The 23,918-nt window shown below is 43.5% G+C and overlaps 1 protein-coding gene across 2 annotated transcripts in view; it reads left to right on the top strand.

The window, feature by feature from the left end:
- LOC143808717 (cytochrome P450 2K4-like) overlaps nt 1-23,918 on the top strand; it is a 177,264-nt gene that overhangs the window by 83,339 nt on the left and 70,007 nt on the right. For both annotated transcript variants that reach the window (XM_077291648.1, XM_077291649.1), the window contains exon 3: nt 20,872-21,034. In XM_077291648.1, coding sequence (XP_077147763.1) covers nt 20,872-21,034 — 163 coding nt within the window. The remainder of the gene's footprint in view (nt 1-20,871; nt 21,035-23,918) is intronic.

Below are 23,918 nucleotides of genomic sequence, written 5' to 3'. Positions count from 1 at the left end.
AGGTAAATCAGATTCTTATGATCGGTCAAGACCACAACGCGGTGCCTGGCTCCCTCAAGCCAATGTCGCCACTCCTCAAATGCCCACTTCATAGCCAACAACTCCTGATTGCCGACGTCATAATTGCGTTCCGCAGGCGAAAACTTTCGGGAAAAGAAGGCACACGGTTTCATCAAAGAACCATCAGAATTCCTCTGAGACAAAACGGCCCCTGCCCCAATCTCAGAAGCGTCAACATCAACCTGAAATGGAAGAGAAACATCTGGCTGACGCAACACAGGGGCAGAAGTAAATTGGCGTTTAAGCTCCTGAAAGGCCTCAACAGCCGCAGAGGACCAATTCGTCACATCAGCGCCTTTCTTCGTCAAATCGGTCAGGGGCTTAACCACACTGGAAAAGTTGGCAATGAAACGGCAATAAAAATTAGCAAAGCCCAAAAATTTCTGAAGGCTCTTCACAGATGTGGGTTGAATCCAGTCATGAATGGCTTGGACCTTAACAGAATCCATTTCTATAGACGAGGGAGAAAAAATAAAACACAAAAAAGAGACCTTCTGAACTCCAAATAGGCACTTAAATCCCTTCACAAATAAAGCATTATCACGAAGGATCTGGAATACCATCCTGACCTGCTTCACATGAGACTCCCAATCGTCGGAAAAAATCAAAATATCATCCAAATACACAATCATGAATTTATCAAGATAATTGAGGAAAATATCATGCATGAAGGACTGAAATACAGAAGGAGCATTAGAAAGCCCGAAAGGCATCACAAGGTATTCAAAATGGCCTTCGGGCATATTAAATGCAGTTTTCCATTCGTCACCCTGTTTAGTACGAACAAGATTATATGCCCCTCGAAAGTCAATCTTAGTAAACCATCTAGCCCCCTTAATCCAAGCAAACAAATCAGAAAGCAAAGGTAAAGGGTATTGGAATTTGACCGTGATCTTATTTAAGAAGGCAATAATCAATACAGGGTCTCAAGGAGCCATCCTTCTTGGCAACAAAAAAGAATCCCGCTCCCAATGGTGATGAAGACGGCCGAATATGCCCCTTCTCCAAAGACTCCTTAACATAACTCCGCATGGCAGCATGCTCTGGAACAGACAGATTGAAAAGTAGGCCCTTAGGGAACTTACAGCCAGGAATCAAGTTAATAGCACAATCACAGTCCCTATGTGGAGGAAGGGAACTGGACCTGGGCTCATCAAATACATCCTGGAAATCCGACAAAAACTCAGGGACTTCAGAATAGGGGAAAGAGGAAATTGACTTCAAAGGAACGTCACTATGTACCCCTTGACAACCCCAACTAGTCACAGACATAGATTTCCAATCCAGCACCGGATTATGTACCTGTAACCATGGAAAACCCAGTACAACAACATCATGCAAATTATGCAACACCAGCAAACAGCAATCTTCCTGATGTGCTGGAGCCATGCACATGGTCAGCTGAGTCCAATACTGGGGTTTATCCTTGGCCAACGGTGTAGCATCAATGCCCCTCAAAGGAATAGGGCTCTGCAAAGGCTGCAAGGAAAAACCACAGCGCCTGGCGAATTCCAAGTCCATTAAGCTCAGGGCAGCACCTGAATCCACAAATGCCATGACAGAAAAGGATCAAATCAGGGTCACAGATAAGAGAAATTTAGGCTGTACAGTACTGATGGTAACAGACCTAGCGACCCTCTTAGTACGCTTAGGGCAAACAGAAATAACATGAGAAGAATCACCACAGTAAAAACACAGCCTATTCTGATGTCTGAATTCCTGCCATTCTGCTCTTGTCAAAATCCTATCACATTGCATAGACTCAGGACTCTGCTCAGAGGATACCGCCATATGGTGCACAACTTTGCGCTCGCGCAGGCGCCGATCAATCTAAATGGCTAGAGACATAGATTCGCTCAAACCAGCAGGCGTGGGGAACCCCACCATAACATCTTTAACAGCTTCAGAAAGACCCTTTCTGAAAATTGCTGCCAGAGCATCCTCATTCCATTTAGTGAGCACAGACCATTTTCTAAATTTCTGGCAGTATAATTCTGCCACTTCCTGACCCTGACACAGGGCCAACAAGGTTTTTTCTGCATGATCCACAGAATTAGGTTCGTCATACAATAATCCGAGCGCTTGAAAAAATGCGTCTACATTAAGCAATGCCGGATCCCCTGATTCAAGGGAGAATGCCCAGTCCTGAGGGTCACCACGCAGCAGAGAGATGACAATTTTAACCTGCTGAATGGGATCACTAGAGGAACGGGGTTTCAAAGCAAAAAACAATTTGCAGTTATTTTTAAAGTTCAAAAACTTAGATCTGTCCCCAAAAAACAAATCAGTAGTAGGAATTCTAGGCTCTAAAGCCGGAGTCTGGACAACATAATCTTGGATACTCTGTACTCTTGCAGCAAGTTGATCCACACGAGAAAACAAACCCTGAACATCCATGCCAGCGCCAAAATCCTGAACCACCCAGAGATTAAGAAGAAACAAAGACAAAACAGACTGCAGAAAAAAAAATGGCTCAGAACTTTTTTTCCTTCTTTTGAGATGCATTTAATTCATTTTGGGCCAGTTGTACTGTTAATGAACTGGTGGTTTAGGAGCAACATGGGACGAGCTCTGGAGGAGGTGGTATCTGTACTTACCGCAGTTCCTGAGCTTAACACAACACTAGAAGTAGCCGTGGGATGTTCCTGTCACTCCCTAGACACCTCGTCACAGCCGGAGGACTAACTACCCTTAAAGATAGAAACAGGAAAGCTATCTCGCCGCAGAGAAATTCCCCAAAGGATAGACAGCCCCCCACAAATATTGACTGTGAGTGGAGAGGGAAATGACATACGCAGAATGAAATCAGGATGAAGCAAAGGAGGCCACTCTAGCTAGATAGATAGAATAGGACAGAATACTGTGCGGTCAGTATTAAAAAACTAGAAAAATCCACCACAGAGTTTACAAAAATCTCCACACCTGACTAAAGGTGTGGAGGGTAAATCTGCTTCCCAAAGCTTCCAGCTTAACTGAAAAAATCCATACTGACAAGCTGGACTAGAAAAAAACATAGAATGAGCTGAGCGATAAAGTCCACAGAATGTGGACTGCAAAAGAACAAAGCAAGGACTTATCTTTGCTGAACTGGTCAGAATATCAGGGAAATCCAAGCAGAGATGTGAATCCAACCAGGAACCACTGACAACTGGCACTGGCTGAAGGATAGAGCCACGCTATATAGCCGAGCCAGAATAGACGATCAGTGGAAGCAGCTGCTGACTGCTAAATCCAAGGAGCAGCCATTCCACTTAAAAAAACCGGAGGGAGCCCAAGAGCAGAACTCAATTATGATCCTTAGTGGCTGAGGATCACAGAACTGACTAGCTAAGTAACTGAACATAGGATGAGCTCTAGGGAGGTGGTAACTGGACTGACCGCAATCCTGATCCTAACCGCACACACTAAAGGTAGCCGGTGAACGTGCCTAAATTCCTAGACGTCTCGACGCAACCTGAGAAACTAGCTACCCCTAGAGAGAAAGCAAAGACCTCACTTAACTCAGAGAAATAACCCCAAAGATATAGAAAAGCCCCCAACAAATAATAACGGTGAGGTAAGGGGAAAAGACAAATGTAGAAATGAAACAGATTCAGCAAATGAGGCCCGCTAATACTAGATAGCAGAAGATAGATAGGAAACTGTGCGGTCAGTAGAAAACCCTATACAAAAATCCACGCTGAGAATTCAAGAACCCCCACACCAACTAACGGTGTGAGGGGAGAAACTCAGCCCCCTAGAGCTACCAGCAAGCAAGGAAATCACATATTAGCAAGCTGGACAAAGACTAATAATAAGCCAAGGAACATTTTGAACACTGATAAGCAAAAAATGAACAAACAGAAACTTAGCTTCTCTTGGAGAGACTGATAACGAAGGTAGTCAAAATAGCACTGAATACATCGACAGCAGGCAACAACTGAGAGTCCAGGTGAGCTAAATAGGAAACCAACTAACAGATAACGAGACAGCTGATCCCAGCCACAGACCCGCAGAATGACAAAAAGAGCCACCAGAGGGAGCCCAAAGATAGCACTCACACAGCACCACTTGTGACCACAAGAGGGAGCCCAAAAACAGAGTTCACAACAGTACCCCCCCCTTGAGGAGGGGTCACCGAACCCTCATCAAAACCCCCAGGGCGATCAGGATGAGCCACATGGAAGGCATGAACCAAATTGGCCGCATGAACATCAGAGGCGACAACCCAGGAATTATCCTCCTGACCATAGCCCTTCTACTTAACTAAATACTAAAGCCTCCGTCTAGAAATACGAGAATCCAAGATCTTCTCCACCACGTACTCCAATTCGCCCTCAACCAGCACCGGAGCAGGAGGCTCAACAGAAGGAACCACAGGCACCACATACCTCCGCAACAAAGACCTATGGAACACATTATGAATGGCAAACGACGCTGGGAGGTCCAAACGAAATGACTCAGGGTTAAGGATTTCCAAAATCTTATAAGGACCGATGAAGCGAGGCTTTAACTTAGGAGAGGAGACCTTCATAGGAACATAACGAGAAGACAGCCATACCAAATCCCCAACACGAAGTCAGGGACCCACACCGCGACGGCGGTTGGCAAAGTGCTGAGCCTTCTCCTGTGACAACTTCAAATTGTCCACCACATGGTTCCAAATCTGGTGCAACCTATCCACCCCAGGACAGTCAGAAGGCTCCACCTGACCCGAGGAAAAACGAGGATGAAAACCAGAATTACAAAAAAAAGGCGAAACCAAAGTAGCAGAACTAGCCCAATTATTAAGGGAAAACTCGGCCAATGGTAAGAAAGTAACCCAATCATCCTGATCAGCAGAAACAAAACATCTTAAATAAGTTTCCAAGGTCTGATTAGTTCGCTCGGTTTGGCCATTCGTCTGAGGATGGAAGGCTGACGAAAAAGACACATCAATGCCCATCTTAGCACAAAAGATCCGCCAAAATCTGGACACAAACTGGGATCCTCTGTCAGACACAATTTTCAGGGATGCCGTGCAAACGAACCACATTCTGAAAAAATTGAGGAACCAAATCGGAGGAGGAAGGCAACTTAGGCAAGGGCACCAAATGGACCATTTTAGAAAAATGATCACACACCACCCAGATGACAGACATTCTCTGAGAGACTGGAAGATCCGAAATAAAATCCATGGAAATGTGCGTCCAATGCCTCTTCGGGATAGGCAAAGGCAAAAGCAAACCGCTGGCACGAGAACAGCAAGGCTTAGCCCGAGCACAAATCCCACAGGACTGCACAAAGGAACGCACATCCCGCGACAAGGAAGGCCACCAGAAGGACCTAGCCACCAAATCTCTGGTACCAAAAATCCTAGGATGACCTGCCTACACCGAAGAATGAACCTCGGAAATAACTCTGCTGGTCCATCTATCTGGAACAAACAGTCTCTCTGGTGGACAACGGTCAGGTCTATCTGCCTGAAATTCCTGCAGCACTCGTCGCAAATCTGGGGAAATGGCAGACAAAATCACTCCCTCTCTGAGGATACCAGCCGGCTCTGAAACTCCCGGAGAGTCAGGCACAAAACTCTTAGAAAGAGCATCAGCCTTCACGTTCTTTGAACCAGGCAGGTACGAGACCACGAAATCGAAACGGGAGAAAAACAACGACCAACGAGCCTGTCTAGGATTCAGCCGCTTGGCAGACTCGAGATAAATCAGATTTTTGTGATCAGTCAAGACCACCACACGATGCTTAGCTCCCTCGAGCCAATGTCGCCACTCCACAAATGCCCACTTCATAGCCAACAACTCCCGATTACCAACATCATAATTTCGCTCGGCAGGCGAAAACTTTCTTGAAAAGAAAGCACAAGACTTCATCACAGAGCAATCAGAACTTCTCTGCGACAAAACAGCCCCTGCTCCCATCTCGGAAGCATCAACCTCGACCTGAAAAGGAAGAGAGATATCAGGCTGACATAAGACTGCAGCTGAAGAAAACCGGCGCTTCAGCTCCCGGAAGGCTTCCACGGCCGCAGGAGACCAATTAGTCACATCAGAACCCTTCTTGGTCAAATCCGTCAAGGGCTTAACCACGCCAGAAAAATTAGCGATGAAGCGACGGTAAAAATTAGCTAAACCCAAGAACTTCTGAAGACTCTTAACAGATGTAGGCTGAGTCCAGTCATGAATAGCCTGGACCTTGACTGGGTCCATCTCAATAGTAAAAGGAGAAAAAATAAAACCCAAAAAGGAAACCTTCTGGACTCCGAAGAGACATTTTGAGCCCTTCACAAATAAGGCATTGGCATGCAGGACCTGAAATACCATCCTGACCTCCTTCACATGGGACTCCCAATCATCAGAAAAGACCAAAATGTCATCCAGATACACAATCATAAATTTATCCAGATATTCTCGGAAGATGTCATGCATGAAGGACTGAAACACAGAAGGAGCATTAGAAAGTCCAAAAGGCATCACCAAGTACTCAAAATGACATTCGGGCGTATTAAATGCTGTTTTCCATTCATCACCCTGCTTAATACACAGAAGGTTGTACGCACCACGAAGATCTATCTTGGTGAACCAACTGGACCCCTTAATCCGAGCAAACAGATCAGACAATAATGGCAAAGGATACTGAAATTTGACCGTGATTTTATTTAGAAAACGATAATCTATACAAGATCTCAGAGAACCATCCTTCTTGGCCACAAAAAAGAATCCTGCACCAAGAGGGGAGGAGGACGGGCGAATATGTCCCTTCTCCAAAGACTCCTTTATATAACTCCGCATAGCGGCATGTTCTGGTACAGACAAATTAAAAAGTCGTCCCTTAGGGAACTTATTACCAGGAATCAAATTTATAGCACAATCACAATCCCTATGAGGAGGCAGGGCACCGGATCTGGGCTCATCAAATACATCCTGGTAGTCCGACAAAAACTCAGGGACCTCAGAAGGAGTGGAAGAAGCAATTGACACCAAAGGAGCATCGCCATGAATCCCCTGGCAACCCCAACTTGACACAGACATAGCTTTCCAATCCAGGACTGGATTATGGGCCTGCAGCCATGGCAGACCCAACACGACAACATCATGCAAATTATGCAGCACAAGAAAACGAATCACCTCCTGATGTACAGGAGTCATGCACATAGTCACTTGAGTCCAATACTGAGGCTTATTCTCAGCCAATGGTGTAGCATCAATTCCCCTCAGTGGAATAGGGAATTTTAAAGGCTCCAGGACCAAACCACAGCGCCTGGCAAACGACAAATCCATCAGATTCAGGGCAGCACCTGAATCCACAAAAGCCATAACCGAGTAGGATGACAGAGAACAAATTAAAGTAACAGACAAAATGAATTTAGGCTGTATAGTACCAACGGTGACAGATTTAGCGATCTTTTTTAAGCGCTTAGAGCATGCTGAGATAACATGAGCAGAATCACCACAGTAAAAGCACAACCCATTTTGACATCTATGACTTTGCCGCTCAATTCTGGTCAGAATTCTGTCACATTGCATAGACTCAGGTTTCTGTAAAGAAAACACCGCCATATGGTGCGCAGGTTTGCGCTCCCGCAAACGCCGATCAATCTGAATGGCCAAAGCCATTGAGTCACTCAGACTTACAGGCGTGGGGAACCCCACCATAACATTCTTAATGGCTTCAGAAAGACCTTCTCTGAAATTTGCAGCCAGGGCACACTCATTCCACTGAGTAAGGACCGACCATTTCCTAAATTTTTGACAATACACCTCTGCTTCATCTTGACCCTGACAGAGGGCCAGCAAAGCCTTTTCTGCCTGGTTCTCAAGATTAGGTTCCTCATAAAGCATTCCAAGCGCCAGAAAAAACGCATCCACATTCAGCAATGCAGGATCTCCTGGCGCCAGGGAGAAAGCCCAATCTTGTGGGTCGCCCCGTAACAAGGAGATAACAATTTTAACTTGCTGAGCGGAATCACCAGAGGAACGAGGTCTCAACGAAAGAAATAATTTACAATTATTCTTAAAATTCAGAATCCTAGATCTATCTCCAGAAAACAACTCAGGAATAGGTATTTTTGGCTCTGACATAGGACTGTGAACAACAAAATCCTGAATGCTTTGTACGCTTGCAGCAAGATGATCCACACTAGAAGTCAGACTCTGAACATCCATGTCTGCAGCCGAACTCAAAGCCACCCAGAGATTAAGGGGAGGAGAGAAGCTGGAAAGACTGCAGCAAAGGAAAAAAAAAAATTGCACTCAGGACTTCTCTTATCCCACTTCTGCGATGCATTAAACACTTTTGGGCCTGCTGTACTGTTATGATCCTTAGTGGCTGAGGATCACAGAACTGACTAGCTAAGTAACTGAACATAGGACCAGCTCTAGGGAGGTGGTAACTGGACTGACCGCAATCCTGATCCTAACCGCACACACTAAAGGTAGCCGGTGAACGTGCCTAAATTCCTAGACGTCTCGACGCAGCCTGAGAAACTAGCTACCCCTAGAGAGAAAGCAAAGACCTCACTTGCCTCAGAGAAATAACCCCAAAGATATAGAAAAGCCGCCAACAAATAATAACGGTGAGGTAAGGGGAAAAGACAAACGTAGAAATGAAACAGATTCAGCAAATGAGGCCCGCTAATACTAGATAGCAGAAGATAGATAGGAAACTGTGCGGTCAGTAGAAAACCCTATACAAAAATCCACGCTGAGAATTCAAGAACCCCCACACCAACTAATGGTGTGAGGGGAGAAACTCCGCCCCCTAGAGCTACCAGCAAGCAAGGAAATCACATATTAGCAAGCTGGACAAAGACTAATAATAAGCCAAGGAACATTTTGAAAACTGATAAGCAAAAAATGAACAAACAGAAACTTAGCTTCTCTTGGAGAGACTGATAACGAAGGTAGTCAAAATAGCACTGAATACATCGACAGCAGGCAACAACTGAGAGTCCAGGTGAGCTAAATAGGAAACCAACTAACAGATAACGAGACAGCTGATCCCAGCCACAGACCCGCAGAATGACAAAAAGAGCCACCAGAGGGAGCCCAAAGATAGCACTCACACAGTACCACTTGTGACCACAAGAGGGAGCCCAAAAACAGAGTTCACAACAGAACTCACAAAAGTGCCACTTACAACCACCGGAGGGAGCCCAAGAGCGGAATTCACAACAGGTAAGGCTCCAAAAAGAGCCTTAATCTCAGTTTTAGATTCAACAAGCAGAACAGCATGGAACACTAAATTTCCTACCAAGATGATGGACACAGCAACAAATCTTTGTGAACTGCTTTAACCCCTTCCCAACCTGTGACACAGCGTATGCGTCACGAAAGTCGGTGCCAATCCGACCTGTGACGCATATGCTGTGTCACAGAATGATCGCATCCCTGCAGATCGGGTGAAAGGGTTAACTCCCATTTTACCCAATCTGCAGAGACAGGGGGAGTGGTACTTCAGCCCAGGGGGGGTGGCTTCACCCCCCCGTGGCTACGATCGCTCTGATTGGCAGTTTCACTTTCAACAGCCAATCAGAGCGATTTGTAATATTTCACCTATGAAAATGGTGAAATATTACAATCCAGCCATGGCCGATGCTGCAATAGCATCTGCCATGGCTGGAGACCCCGATCTGCCCCCACCCCACCCCACCGATCGCCTCCCCAGTCGTCCTTTTTGCCCCGATCTCCGTTCCGCTCCCCTCCTCCCTCCTGTCGGCTCCCCCGGTCCTCCTGTCCGCTCCCCAGGTCCTCCGATCCCACCCCCCCATACTTACCTAGCTCCGATGTCCCTCCCGGTGTCCGGCCGTCTTCTTCATGGGCGCCGCCATCTTGGAAAATGGCGGGTGCATGTGCAATAGCAAAATACAGAAAATATAATTATTTTTGTTTTTCCATTAGGGTTAGGGGTAGGGTTGCACTTAGGGTTGCACTTAGGGTTGCACTTAGGGCTAGGGTTGCACTTAGGGCTAGGGTTGCACTTAGGGTTGCACTTAGGGATGCACTTAGGGTTGCACTTAGGGATGCACTTAGGGATGCACTTAGGGTTGCACTTAGGGATGCATTTAGGGATGCACTTAGGGATGCACTTAGGGATGCACTTAGGGATGCACTTAGGGTTGCACTTAGGGATGCACTTAGGGATGCACTTAGGGTTGCACTTAGGGTTGCACTTAGGGATAGGGTTGCACTTAGGGATGCACTTAGGGTTGCACTTAGGGATGCACTTAGGGATGCACTTAGGGTTACACTTAGGGTTGCACTTAGGGTTGCACTTAGAATTGCACTTAGGGTTGCACTTAGGGATGCACTTAGGGATGCACTTAGGGTTGCACTTAGGGTTGCACTTAGGGATGCACTTAGGGTTGCACTTAGGGATAGGGCTGCACTTAGGGATAGGGCTGCACTTTTGGGATAGGGCGACACTTAGGGTTGCACTTAGGGATAGGGTTGCACTTAGGGCTAGGGTTGGAATTAGGGTTAGAATTAGGCTATGTGCACATGGTGCAGATTTGGCTGCGGATCCGCAGCGGATTGGTCACTGCGGATTCGTAGCAGTTTTCCATCACGTTTACAGTACCACGTAAACCTATGGAAAACCAAATCCGCTGTGCCCATGTTGCGGAAAATACAGCGCGGAAACACTGCGTTGTATTTTCCGCAGCATGTCAATTCTTTGTGCGGATTTCGCAGCGTTTTACACCTGCTCCATAATAGGAATCCGCAGGTGAAATCCACACAAAAAAACACTGGGAATCTGTGGTAAATCAGCAGTTAAAGCGCAGTGCGTTTTACCTGCAGATTTTTCAAAAACAGTGTGGAAAAATCCACACACAAATCCGCAACGTGGGCACATAGCCTTAGGGTTAGGGTTGGAATTAGAGTTAGGGTTGGAATTAGGGTTAAGACTAGGGTTAGGGGTGTGTTGGGGTTAAGGTTGTGATTAGGGTTAGGAGTGTGTTGGGGTTAGTGTTGGAGTTAGAATTGAGGGGTTTCCACTGTTTAGGCACATCAGGGGGTCTCCAAACGCGACATGGCGCCACCATTGATTCCAGCCAATCTTGCGTTGAAAAACTCAAATGGTGCTCTCTCCCTTCCGAGCCCCGACGTGTGCCCAAACAGTGGTTTACCCCCACATATAGGGTACCAGCGTACTCAGGAGAAACTGGAGAACAACATTTGGGGTCCAATTTCTCCTGTAACCCTTGGGAAAATGAAAAATTGCAGGCTAAAAAATTATTTTTGAGGAAAGAAAAATGATTTTTTATTTTCACGGCTCTGCGTTATAAACTTCTGTGAAGCACTTGGGGGTTCAAAGTGCTCACCACACATCTAGATTAGTTCCTTTGGGGGTCTAGTTTCCAAAATGGGGTCAATTGTGGGGAGTTTCTACTGTTTAGGCACATCAGGGGCTCTGCAAATGCAACGTGACGCCCGCAGAGCTTCCATCAAAGTCTGCATTTCAAAATGTCACTACTTCCCTTCCGAGCCCTGACGTGCGCCCAAACAGTGGTTTACCCACACATATGGGGTATCAGTGTACTCAGGAGAAACTGGAGAACAACTTTTGTGGTCAAATTTCTCCTGTTACTCTTGGGAAAATAAAAAATTGCTTGCTAAAACATCTTTTTTGAGGAAAGAAAAATGATTTTTTATTTTCACGGCTCTGCGTTGTAAACTTCTGTGAAGCACTTGGGGGTTGAACGTGCTCACCACACATCTAGATAAGTTCCGTGGGGGGTCTAGTTTCCAAAATGGGGTCACTTGTGGGGGGTTTCTACTGTTTAGGCACATCAGGGGCTCTGCAAACGTAACATGATGCCCGCAGACCATTCCATCAAAGTCGGCATTCCAAAACGTCACTACTTCCCTTCCGAGCCCCGGCATGTGCCCAAACAGTGGTTTACCCCCACATATGGGGTACCAGCATACTCAGGAGAAACTGGACCACAACTTTTGGGGTCAAATTTCTCCTGTTACCCTTGGGAAAATTAAAAATTGGGGGCTAAAAATCATTTTTTGAGAAAATAAAAATTATTTTTTATTTTCATGGCTCTGCGTTATAAACTTCTGTGAAGCAGCTGGGGGTTTAAAGTGCTCACTATGCATCTAGATAAGTTCCTTGGGGGGTCTAGTTTCCAAAATGGGGTCACTTGTAGGGGAGCTCCAATGTTTAGGCACACAGGTGCTCTCCAAACGCGACATGGTGTCCGCTAATGATTGGAGCTAATTTTCCATTCAAATAGCCAAATGGCGTGCCTTCCCTTCCGAGCCCTGCCGTGCGCCCAAACAGTGGTTTACCCCCACATATGAATTATCAGCGTACTCAGGAGAAACTGGATAATAACATTTAGGTTCCAATTTCTCCTGTTACCCTTGGGAAAATAAAAAATTCCGGGCTAAAAAATCATTTTTGAGGAAAGAAAAATTATTTTTTATTTTCACGGCTCTGCGTTATAAACTTCTGTGAAGCAGCTGGGGGTTTAAAGTGCTCACTATGCATCTAGATAAGTTCATTGGGGGGTCTAGGTTCCAAAATGGGGTCACTTGTTGGGGAGCTCCAATGTTTAGGCACACAGGGGCTCTCCAAACGCGACATGGTGTCCGCTAACGATTGGAGCTAATTTTCCATTCAAAAAGTCAAATGGCGCGGCTTCCCTTGCGAGCCTGGCCGTGCACCCAAAAAGTGGTTTACCCCCACATATGAGGTATTGGCGTACTCAGGAGAAATTGCCCAACAAATTTTAGGATCCATTTTATCCTGTTGCCTATGTGAAAATGAAAAAATTGAGGCTAAAAGAATTTTTTTGTGAAAAAAAAGTACTTTTTCATTTTTACGGATCAATTTGTGAAGCACCTGAGAGTTTAAAGTGCTCACTATGCATCTAGATAAGTTCCTTGGGGCATCTAGTTTCCAAAATGGGGTCACTTGTGGGGGAGCTCCAATGTTTAGGCACACGGGGGCTCTCCAAACGTGACGTGGTGTCCGCTAAAGATTGGAGCCAATTTTTCATTCAAAAAGTCAAATGGCGCTCCTTCGCTTCCGAGCCCTGCCGTGCCCCCAAACAGTGGTTTACCCCCACATATGATGTATCAGCGTACTCAGGAAAAATTGTACAACAACTGTTGTGGTCCAGTTTCTCCTTTTACCCTTGAGAAAATAAAAAAATTGTTGCTAAATGATCATTTTTGTGACTAAAAAGTTAAATGTTCACTTTTTCCTTCCATGTTGCTTCTGCTGCTGTGAAACACCTGAAGGGTTAATAAACTACTTGAATGTGGTTTTGAGCACCTTGAGGGGTGCAGTTTTTAGAATGGTGTCACTTTGGGGTATTTTCAGCCATATAGAACCCTCAAACTGACTTCAAATGTGAGGTGGTCCCTAAAAAAAATGGTTTTGTAAATTTTGTTGTAAAAATGAGAAATCACTGGTCAAATTTTAACCCTTATAACTTCCTAGCAAAAAAAAATTTTGTTTCCAAAATTGTGCTGATGTAAAGTAGACATGTAGGAAATGTTATTTATTAACTATTTTGTGTTACATAACTCTCTGAGTTAACAGAATAAAAATTCAAAATGTGAAAATTGTAAAATTTCAAAATTTTCGCCAAATTTCTGTTTTTTCACAAATAAACGCAGAAATTATCGACCTAAATTTACCACTAACATGAAGCCCAATATGTCATGAAAAAACAATCTCAGAACCACTAGGATCCGTTGAAGCATTCTGGAGTTATTACCTCATAAAGGGACACTGGTCAGAATTGCAAAAAACGGCAAGGTCATTAAGGTCAAAATAGGCTGGGTCATGAAGGGGTTAAAAACAAAGATTATCCACTGGTCATCTTTTGTATCCATTAGAGATGAGTATACTGCAATTAGACAGATTCTCTTTAATTCGGTTAGAAAATGTGATTTCCAGATACAAGAGCATAACAAGCAGAGAGGTAAAAAAAATTATCCAACTTGAAACCTCACCAGTCCTGGCATCGGAGCCTCCATACTTCCTCTGGCTCACTTCCTCCATACGGTTCCATACTTCTCTTCCTTTTGTAGCCTTCTTCACTCTTTGTTGCTTCACATGACATTATGTCATGTGTTTCTCCATGACATCATGATCTCACTGGAGTTCTTGCCAGCACCAGAGGTGGCATTAAGTGAAGATCGTAGAAAAGACTGGATACAGAGGTAAAAATACAAGCATACGGAGGACCAGTTAGTTAGCTGGTGAATCAAGAAAGGTGAAATGCAAGGTGTGTATAATCTTTTATTTATTTATTTTTTCTATCCAGTCCCTAGATCACTGTTTTCCAATCTCCATTCCTTGCTGCCCCCAACAGAACATGTTTTCAGGATTTTCTTAGATGAGAGAACCTGTGGCAATTTCTGTTGCCTTGATAATAGATGCAAATCATGATCTGTTGGGGGCCTTGAGGAGTGGAGTTTGGGAAACACTGCCCTAGACAGAATCAAACAAAATGGCAGCCAACGTATCACTATTTTATCTTGATTAAAAAATATTTCAGGTTATGGGTACTAGACTCTGTGATGGGATGTCCGGGGGAACTAGTCTTGATGTGGAGTTGGTAAAGAATTGTTCCTCTATGTGGAGCTATTAGTAACTGCCCCATGGGGTTACTGCCTTCCTTTGGATCAACATGTTAGTCTATAGGTTGAGCTTGATGGACTTAAGTCTACCTTCAACCTTAAAAACTATAAAACTATGAAAAACTGAGGGTTCAGGTGAATTCAATCATTTTGTGAAATTCAAAGAAAACTTGATTCAACTCAAATCGATTCACACAACTCTAGTAACCATCTTATGCTAGATCTGGCAGTGTGCTGTGGTTTTCTATTATGAACATACACCAAAATCTAGATGTGAATGAACTCTTATTGGATGTTTAGATGTGATTTGTTATGACCCCAATGGCAGAGGGTCTCAGGAATAACTGCTAAGTCTGCAAACACAGAAAACCAGCTCATAGGGCAGTGGTAACTGGGCTGACCATATATCTAATCCTAGCACCACAAATACCAGCAGCCGGGGAACGTTCCTATGTAGATCCTAGACGTCTCGCGCCAGCCGGAGAACTACCTAACCCTAGAAGGGAAAAGAAAGACCTTTCTTGCCTCCAGAGAAAATACCCCAAAAGTTGGAAAGAAGCCCCCAACAAATAATAACGGTGAGGTAAGAGGAAAAGACAAACATAAGAATGAGCTAGGTATTTAGCAAAGAGAGGCCCACTAGCTAATAGCAGAATATAGAAAGATAACTTATATGGTCAGCAAAAAATCAAAAATATCCACACTGGAAATTCAAGAACCCCCGAACCGTCTAACGGCCACCAGTCCCCTAGAGCTTCCAGCAAGGTCAGGAATCACATTTAGTACAAGCTGGACAAAAATGAGAGCAAGCAAATAACCCAAAAAACAAAGAAGCAGGACTTAGCTTAATTTTGCACGAACCAGGACCAGCAGATAGGAGCAAACAGAATGTGTCTGATAACACCGATGCCAGGCACTGGACTAAGGTTCCAGGAGGTTTATATAGCAACGCCCCTGAAGTAACGACCCAGCTGGGTGCAAACTGAGGGAAAGAAATCCCAGAGTCATATCACTAGTAACCACAAGAGGGAGCCAAAAAGTCCAATTCACAACAGTACCCCCCCCTTAAGGAGGGGTCACCGAACCCTCACCAAGACCACCAGGGCGATTAGGATGAGCAGCGTGAAAGGCACAAACCAAATCGGCCGCATGCACATCAGAGGCAACCACCCAGGAATTATCCTCCTGACCATAGCCCTTCCACTTGACCAAATACTGAAGCCTCCGCCTGGAGAGACGAGAATCCAAGATCTTCTCCACCACGTACTCCAACTCGCCCTCAACCAACACCGGAGCAGGAGGCTCAGCAGAAGGAACCACAGGCACAACGTAGCGTCGTAACAAAGACCTATGGAACACGTTGTGAATGGCAAACGAAACCGGAAGATCCAAGCGAAAGGACACTGGATTAAGGATTTCCAATATCTTGTAAGGACCGATGAAGCGAGGCTTAAATTTAGGAGAGGAGACCTTCATAGGAACAAATCGAGAAGACAGCCACACCAAATCCCCAACACGAAGTCGGGGACCCACACCGCGGCGGCGGTTGGCAAAACGCTGCCTTCTCCTGTGACAATTTCAAGTTATCCACCACATGATTCCAGATAAGCTGCAACCTATCCACCACAGAATCCACCCCAGGGCAGTCAGAAGGCTCCACATGTCCCGAGGAAAAACGAGGATGGAAACCAGAGTTGCAGAAAAATGGCGAAACCAAAGTAGCGGAACTAGCCCGATTATTGAGGGCAAACTCAGCCAACGGCAAGAAGGTCACCCAATCATCCTGATCTGCCGAAACAAAACACCTCAAGTAAGCCTCCAGAGTCTGATTAGTTCGCTCAGTTTGTCCATTAGTCTGAGGATGAAAGGCAGACGAGAACGACAAATCAATGCCCATCCTAGCACAAAAGAATTGCCAGAACCTGGAAACAAACTGGGATCCTCTGTCAGACACAATATTCTCAGGAATGCCGTGTAAACGAACCACATTCTGAAGGAACACAGGAACCAGATCGGAAGAGGAAGGCAGCTTAGGCAAAGGCACCAAATGGACCATTTTTGAAAAGCGATCACATACCACCCAGATGACAGACATACCCCGAGATACCAGGAGATCAGAAATGAAATCCATGGAAATATGTGTCCAAGGCCTCTTCGGGACAGGCAAGGGCAAGAGCAACCCGCTGGCACGAGAACAGCAATGTTTAGCTCGAGCACAAGTCCCACAGGACTGCACAAATGACCGTACATCCCGTGACAAGGAAGGCCACCAAAATGACCTAGCCACCAGATCTCTGGTGCCAAAAATTCCCGGATGACCTGCCAACACCGAGGAATGAACCTCGGAAATGACTCTGCTGGTCCACTTATCAGGAACAAACAGTCTGTCAGGTGGACAAGAGTCAGGTCTACCAGCCTGAAATCTCTGCAACACACGTCGCAAATCAGGAGAAATGGCTGACAAGATAACTCCCTCTTTAAGAATACCAACAGGTTCTGTGACTCCAGGAGAGTCAGGCACAAAGCTCCTTGAAAGAGCATCAGCCTTCACATTCTTTGAACCTGGTAAATACGAGACCACAAAGTCAAAACGGGAGAAAAACAATGACCAGCGGGCCTGTCTAGGATTCAGGCGCTTAGCAGACTCGAGATACATCAAATTTTTGTGATCAGTCAAGACCACCACACGATGCTTAGCACCCTCAAGCCAATGACGCCACTCCTCAAATGCCCACTTCATGGCCAGTAACTCCCGATTGCCAACATCATAATTCCGCTCAGCAGGCAAAAACTTCCTAGAGAAGAAAGCACATGGTCTCATTACCGAGCAACCAGGGCCTCTCTGTGACAAAACGGCCCCTGCCCCAATCTCAGAAGCATCCACCTCGACCTGAAAGGGAAGTGAGACATCAGGCTGGCACAAAACAGGCGCCGAAGTAAACCGGCGCTTCAACTCCTGGAACGCCTCCACGGCTGCAGGAGCCCAGTTAGCAACATCAGAACCTTTCTTGGTCATATCCGTCAAAGGTTTAACAACGCTAGAAAAATTAGCGATAAAACGACGGTAGAAGTTAGCAAAACCCAAGAACTTCTGAAGACTCTTAACTAACGTGGGTTGAGTCCACTCATGAATAGCTCGGACCTTGACTGGGTCCATCTCCACAGCAGAAGGGGAAAAAATAAACCCCATAAAGGGAACCTTCTGTACTCCAAAGAGACACTTTGAGCCTTTAACAAACAAGGCATTCTCACGCAAAACCTGAAACACCATCCTGACCTGCTCCACATGTGAGTCCCAATCTTCAGAGAAAACCAGAATATCATCCAGATAAACAATCATAAATTTATTCAGATACTTCCGGAAAATATCATGCATAAAGGACTGAAACACTGAGGGAGCATTAGAAAGCCCAAAAGGCATCACCAAGTACTCAAAATGACCTTCGGGCGTATTAAATGCAGTCTTCCATTCATCACCTTGCTTAATGCGCACAAGGTTGTACGCACCACGAAGATCTATCTTGGTGAACCACTTGGCACCTTTAATCCGGGCAAACAAGTCCGACAACAGAGGCAAAGGATACTGAAATTTTACAGTGATTTTATTCAGAAGCCGATAGTCAATACAAGGTCTCAAAGATCCATCCTTCTTGGCCACAAAAAAGAATCCCGCACCAAGAGGGGAAGAGGAAGGACGGATATGCCCCTTCTCCAGAGACTCCTTGATATACGAACGCATTGCGGCATGCTCAGGTACAGACAGATTAAATAATCTTCCCTTAGGAAATTTACTACCTGGAATCAAATCTATGGCGCAGTCACAGTCCCTATGAGGAGGCAGAGCACTGGATCTGGACTCGCTGAATACATCCTGAAAATCAGACAAATACTCAGGAACTTCCGAAGGAGTAGAGGAAGCAATAGACACCGGCGGGGAATCAGCATGAATTCCCTGACAGCCCCAACTTGACACAGACATTGCCTTCCAATCCAAAACTGGATTGTGGGTCTGTAACCATGGCAGACCCAAAACGACCAAATCATGCATTTTATGCAGAACAAGAAAACGAATCACCTCCCGATGTTCAGGAGTCATGCACATGGTCACCTGCGTCCAAAACTGCGGTTTATTTTCCGCCAATGGCGTAGCATCAATACCTCTAAGAGGAATAGGATTTACTAACGGTTCAAGAACAAAACCACAGCGCTTGGCAAATGACAGATCCATAAGACTCAGGGCAGCACCTGAATCCACAAACGCCATAAAAGGGTAAGAAGACAAAGAGCAAATTAAAGTCACAGACAAAATAAATTTAGGTTGCAAATTACCAATGGCGACAGGACTAACAACCCTTGTTAGGCGTTTAGAGCATGCTGATATAACATGTGTAGAATCACCACAGTAAAAACACAACCCATTCTGACGTCTATGATTTTTCCGTTCATTTCTAGTCTGAATTCTATCACATTGCATTAAATCAGGTGTTTGTTCAGACAACACCACCAGAGGATTAGCGGTTTTGCGCTCCCGCAAACGCCGGTCAATTTGAATAGCAAGCGCCATAGAATCATTCAGACTTGTAGGAATGGGGAAACCCACCATCACATTCTTAATGGCTTCAGAAAGGCCATTTCTGAAATTTGCGGCCAGAGCACACTCATTCCACTGAGTAAGCACGGACCATTTCCGAAATTTTTGGCAATACACTTCAGCTTCATCCTGACCCTGAGAAATAGCCAGCAAGGCTTTTTCTGCCTGAATTTCAAGATTGGGTTCCTCGTAAAGCAATCCGAGCGCCAGAAAAAACGCATCAATATTTGCCAATGCCGGATCTCCTGGCGCTAGCGAGAAAGCCCAATCCTGAGGGTCGCCCCGCAAAAAAGAAATAACAATTTTAACTTGCTGAGCTGAATCTCCAGATGAACGGGGTCTCAGAGAAAGAAACAATTTACAATTATTCTGGAATTTCCTAAACCTAAATCGATCTCCAGAAAACAATTCCGGAATAGGTATTTTAGGTTCAGACATAGGACTACTGGTAACAAAATCTTGGATGCCCTGCACACGAGCTGCCAGCTGGTTTACACTTGTAATCAAGGTCTGGACATTCATGTCTGCAGCAAGCACAAGCCACTCAAAGGTAAAGGGGAGGAAGAGAGGAAAGAAAAAAAAAAAAAAAACTCAGAATTTCCTTTCTTATTATCCCACTTCAGCAATGCATTAAACATTCAATGTTGGCCTGGCATACTGTTATGACCCCAATGGCAGAGGGTCTCAGGAATAACTGCTAAGTCTGCAAACACAGAAAACCAGCTCATAGGGCAGTGGTAACTGGGCTGACCATATATCTAATCCTAGCACCACAAATACCAGCAGCCGGGGAACGTTCCTACGTAGATCCTAGACGTCTCGCGCCAGCCGGAGAACTACCTAACCCTAGAAGGGAAAAGAAAGACCTTTCTTGCCTCCAGAGAAAATACCCCAAAAGTTGGAAAGAAGCCCCCAACAAATAATAACGGTGAGGTAAGAGGAAAAGACAAACATAAGAATGAGCTAGGTATTTAGCAAAGAGAGGCCCACTAGCTAATAGCAGAATATAGAAAGATAACTTATATGGTCAGCAAAAAATCCTATCAAAAATATCCACACTGGAAATTCAAGAACCCCCGAACCGTCTAACGGCCCGGGGGGAGAACACCAGTCCCCTAGAGCTTCCAGCAAGGTCAGGAATCACATTTAGTACAAGCTGGACAAAAATGAGAGCAAGCAAATAACCCAAAAAACAAAGAAGCAGGACTTAGCTTAATTTTGCACGAACCAGGACCAGCAGATAGGAGCAAACAGAATGTGTCTGATAACACCGATGCCAGGCACTGGACTAAGGTTCCAGGAGGTTTATATAGCAACGCCCCTGAAGTAACGACCCAGCTGGGTGCAAACTGAGGGAAAGAAATCCCAGAGTCATATCACTAGTAACCACAAGAGGGAGCCAAAAAGTCCAATTCACAACAGTGATTACATTGGACTTTAGATCTGAAAAATGGGCATAAGCGCTCGCATCTATATTTCTATGACTAAATCCTCAAAATGTTAGCTAAGATTCCCAAAATAGGTGTTAGTCTCCCGTGATCTATAACGTTTACTGTAATGTCTACCTCCTACAATAAGTGAACAAAAAGGTAAAGCAATTTCAGGACATTGGTGATTGTATGATCATTCTTGTATTCACAGTTGGCTAAGGAGTATGGCCCAGTCTTTAGTATCCAGATAGGAATGTCAAAATCCATCGTCTTATGTGGTTATGATACCATTAAAGATGCTTTAGTCAACAATGCAGACTATTTTTCAGAAAGGTCAGATACACCATTGTTTTCCGAGATTCTAAAAGGCTATGGTAAGTCTTTTTTTTATTTATAACATTTTTTAATCTTATTATTAACGATGTTCTCTGTCTTAAATACTCATCTTTTAACTGAAAAAAACTGCTATAAAGAGAATAACCTCCTTGGAGAACCAATCATGTTCATGTATTACATCAAGATGATCTTGATTTCATAGGGCTTTGTGTAATGCCTCTTTTCTCTTGTGGTAGCACTGAAGATGAGTTGAGTGGCTGCTGATTGGCTATTAATTTAATGCTTTTTATTGGCACAGAGCGTAGCTTAGGTACATGGAGAATTCATATGTGGTGGGGTTAGGTTAAACCTTACATCTGCAGCAGAGGATAGAGGTCAGTAGTAGAGAAGTGGGACCATTCGTCAAACTCAATTTGACAGGTGCCCCGCCCTTATCAAAGTGTATCAAAAGTGTGTAACCCCTCCCCTCCCTATCTGTCAGCTGTCCCTCCGGCTGGCTGCCAGCTTTTGATACAGTTTGATATTGTTAATTTGATACAGTGATTATTATCCCGGTATTGTTTTTATATTAGATTTTGATATTGTTAATTTGATACAGCGATTGCATTCTGTAATCAGGGGCAGTGTGTTTCATTACCAGTGGTATGTCTCTATCAAAATGTTAAATGTCACTATCAAAATGCAACTACTTGGTCATTATATGTTGTATTAAGTTTACTCTTATTTGATAACCCGATGACAGGAAAATGAGCCTGTGATTCTGCACTATTATTTGATACTGATATTCTCATTTATATGTGTTTTATAACACACTGTGCTAGTTATAAATTTGTATCCTATTAGATGGGCCTTGCATTCTGTAATCAGGGGCAGTGTGTTTTATTACCAATTGTATGTCTCTATCAAAAGACTACTTGGTCATTATATGTTGTATTAAGTTTACTCTTATTTGCAAGTGCTGCTCAGGGAGCTGACCACTACACATTTAGAATGAAGCAGCGACAGCATAATTTTTTAGCGTGTCCAGGGGTTGTTTTAGATGTGATAATGCCCCACCCTGTACAGATAATGTCCATGCAAAGTGCGGTCAGCTGACCACAGTCACACTTTGCAATGTTAGCTAAATCTCAATATTGTATGATAGTGTAATTCTCATATAATGTCCAGTGTTAGAGTGATGCAGCAATACGATGTATCAGACACAATACATTGTATATGGATTACAGCATGATATACAATAACATACAGCAGAGGTGAAAGTGTTTATTTTATATCCTATTAGATTTTCATATTATTTGTAGATGCTTGTGAGTTTGAGTTGTTTGTGAGTTTGTTGTGTTTATAACACACCATGCTGTTTATTTTATATCATATTAGATTTTCATATTATTTGTAGTTGCTTGTGAGTTTGAGTTGTTTGTGAGTTTGCCTCTGTAAGCTGTATTTTTCTGCCTGCAGTCCATAATGCTCAGCATGTGGTTACATTTTTTTTCTGCAGTAACCTGTTTAGTAAAAATTCAGCATTCTTTTTATTTATTATTCCAGGCTGTAACATTTTTTATTCTGCAGTAACCTGTTCAGTAAAAATTCAGCATTCTTTTTATTTATTATTCCAGGCTGTAACATTTTTATTTTGCAGCAACCTGTTAAGTAAAAATTCAGCATTCTTTTTATTTATTATTCCAGGCTGTAAGATTTTTATTCTCCAGCAACCTGTTTAGTAAAAATTCAGCATTCTTTTTATTTATTATTCCAGGCTGTAACATTTTTTTCTGCAGCAACCTCTTTAGTAAAAATTCAGCATTCTTTTTATTTATTATTCCAGGCTGTAACATTTTTATTCTGCAGTAACCTGTTTAGCAAAAATTCAGCATTTTTTTAAATTTATTATTCCAGGCTGTAATGTTTTTATTCTGCAGTAACCTGCTTCGTAAAAATTCAGCATTCTTTTTATATCTTTGGTTTATATGTCCCACAATTTCAGAGATCTCTTGACTTTTACCAGAGTCGGTATTCACATATAGTGAAAAATTGTGTCAAAATTGTGTTTTTTAACACAGCAGACTCATTGTATGGACATTATTTTATATCCTATTAGATTTTCATATTATTTGTAGTTGCTTGTGAGCTTGAGTTGTTTGTGGGTTTGCCTCTGTAAGCTGTATTATTCTCCCTGCAGTCCATAATGCTCAGCATGTGGTTACATTTTTATTCTGCAGTAACCTGTTTAGTAAAAATTCAGCATTCTTTTTATTTATTATTCCAGGCTGTAACATTTTTTATTCTGCAGTAACCTGTTTAGTAAAAATTCAGCATTCTTTTTATTTATTATTCCAGGCTGTAACATTTTTATTCTGCAGTAACCTGTTAAGTAAAAATTCAGCATTCTTTTTATTTATTATTCCAGGCTGTAAGATTTTTATTCTACAGTAACCTGTTTAGTAAAAATTCACCATTCTTTTTATTTATTATTCCAGGCTGTAACATTTTTATTCTGCAGTAAACTGTTTAGTAAAAATTCAGCGTTCTTTTTATTGATTATTCCAGGCTGTAACATTTTTTTTCTGCAGCAACCTGTTTAGTAAAAGTTCAGCATTCTTTTTATTTATTATTCCAGGCTGTAACATTTTTATTCTGCAGCAACCTGTTTAGTAAAAGTTCAGCATTCTTTTTAATTATTATTCCAGGCTGTAACATTTTTATTCTGCAGCAACCTGTTTAGTAAAAATTCACCATTCTTTTTATTTATTATTCAAGGCTGTAACATTTTTATTCTGCAGTAACCTGTTTAGTAAAAATTCAGCATTCTTTTTATTTATTATTCCAGGCTGTAACATTTTTATTCTGCAGTAACCTGTTTAGTAAAAATTCAGCATTATTTTTATTTTTTATTCCAGGCTGTAACATTTTTATTCTGCAGTA

This window comes from Ranitomeya variabilis, chromosome 2, assembly GCF_051348905.1.
Source record: "Ranitomeya variabilis isolate aRanVar5 chromosome 2, aRanVar5.hap1, whole genome shotgun sequence".
In the NCBI taxonomy this organism is placed as follows: domain Eukaryota; kingdom Metazoa; phylum Chordata; class Amphibia; order Anura; family Dendrobatidae; genus Ranitomeya; species Ranitomeya variabilis.
This window is presented reverse-complemented; position numbering and strand designations above follow the sequence as displayed.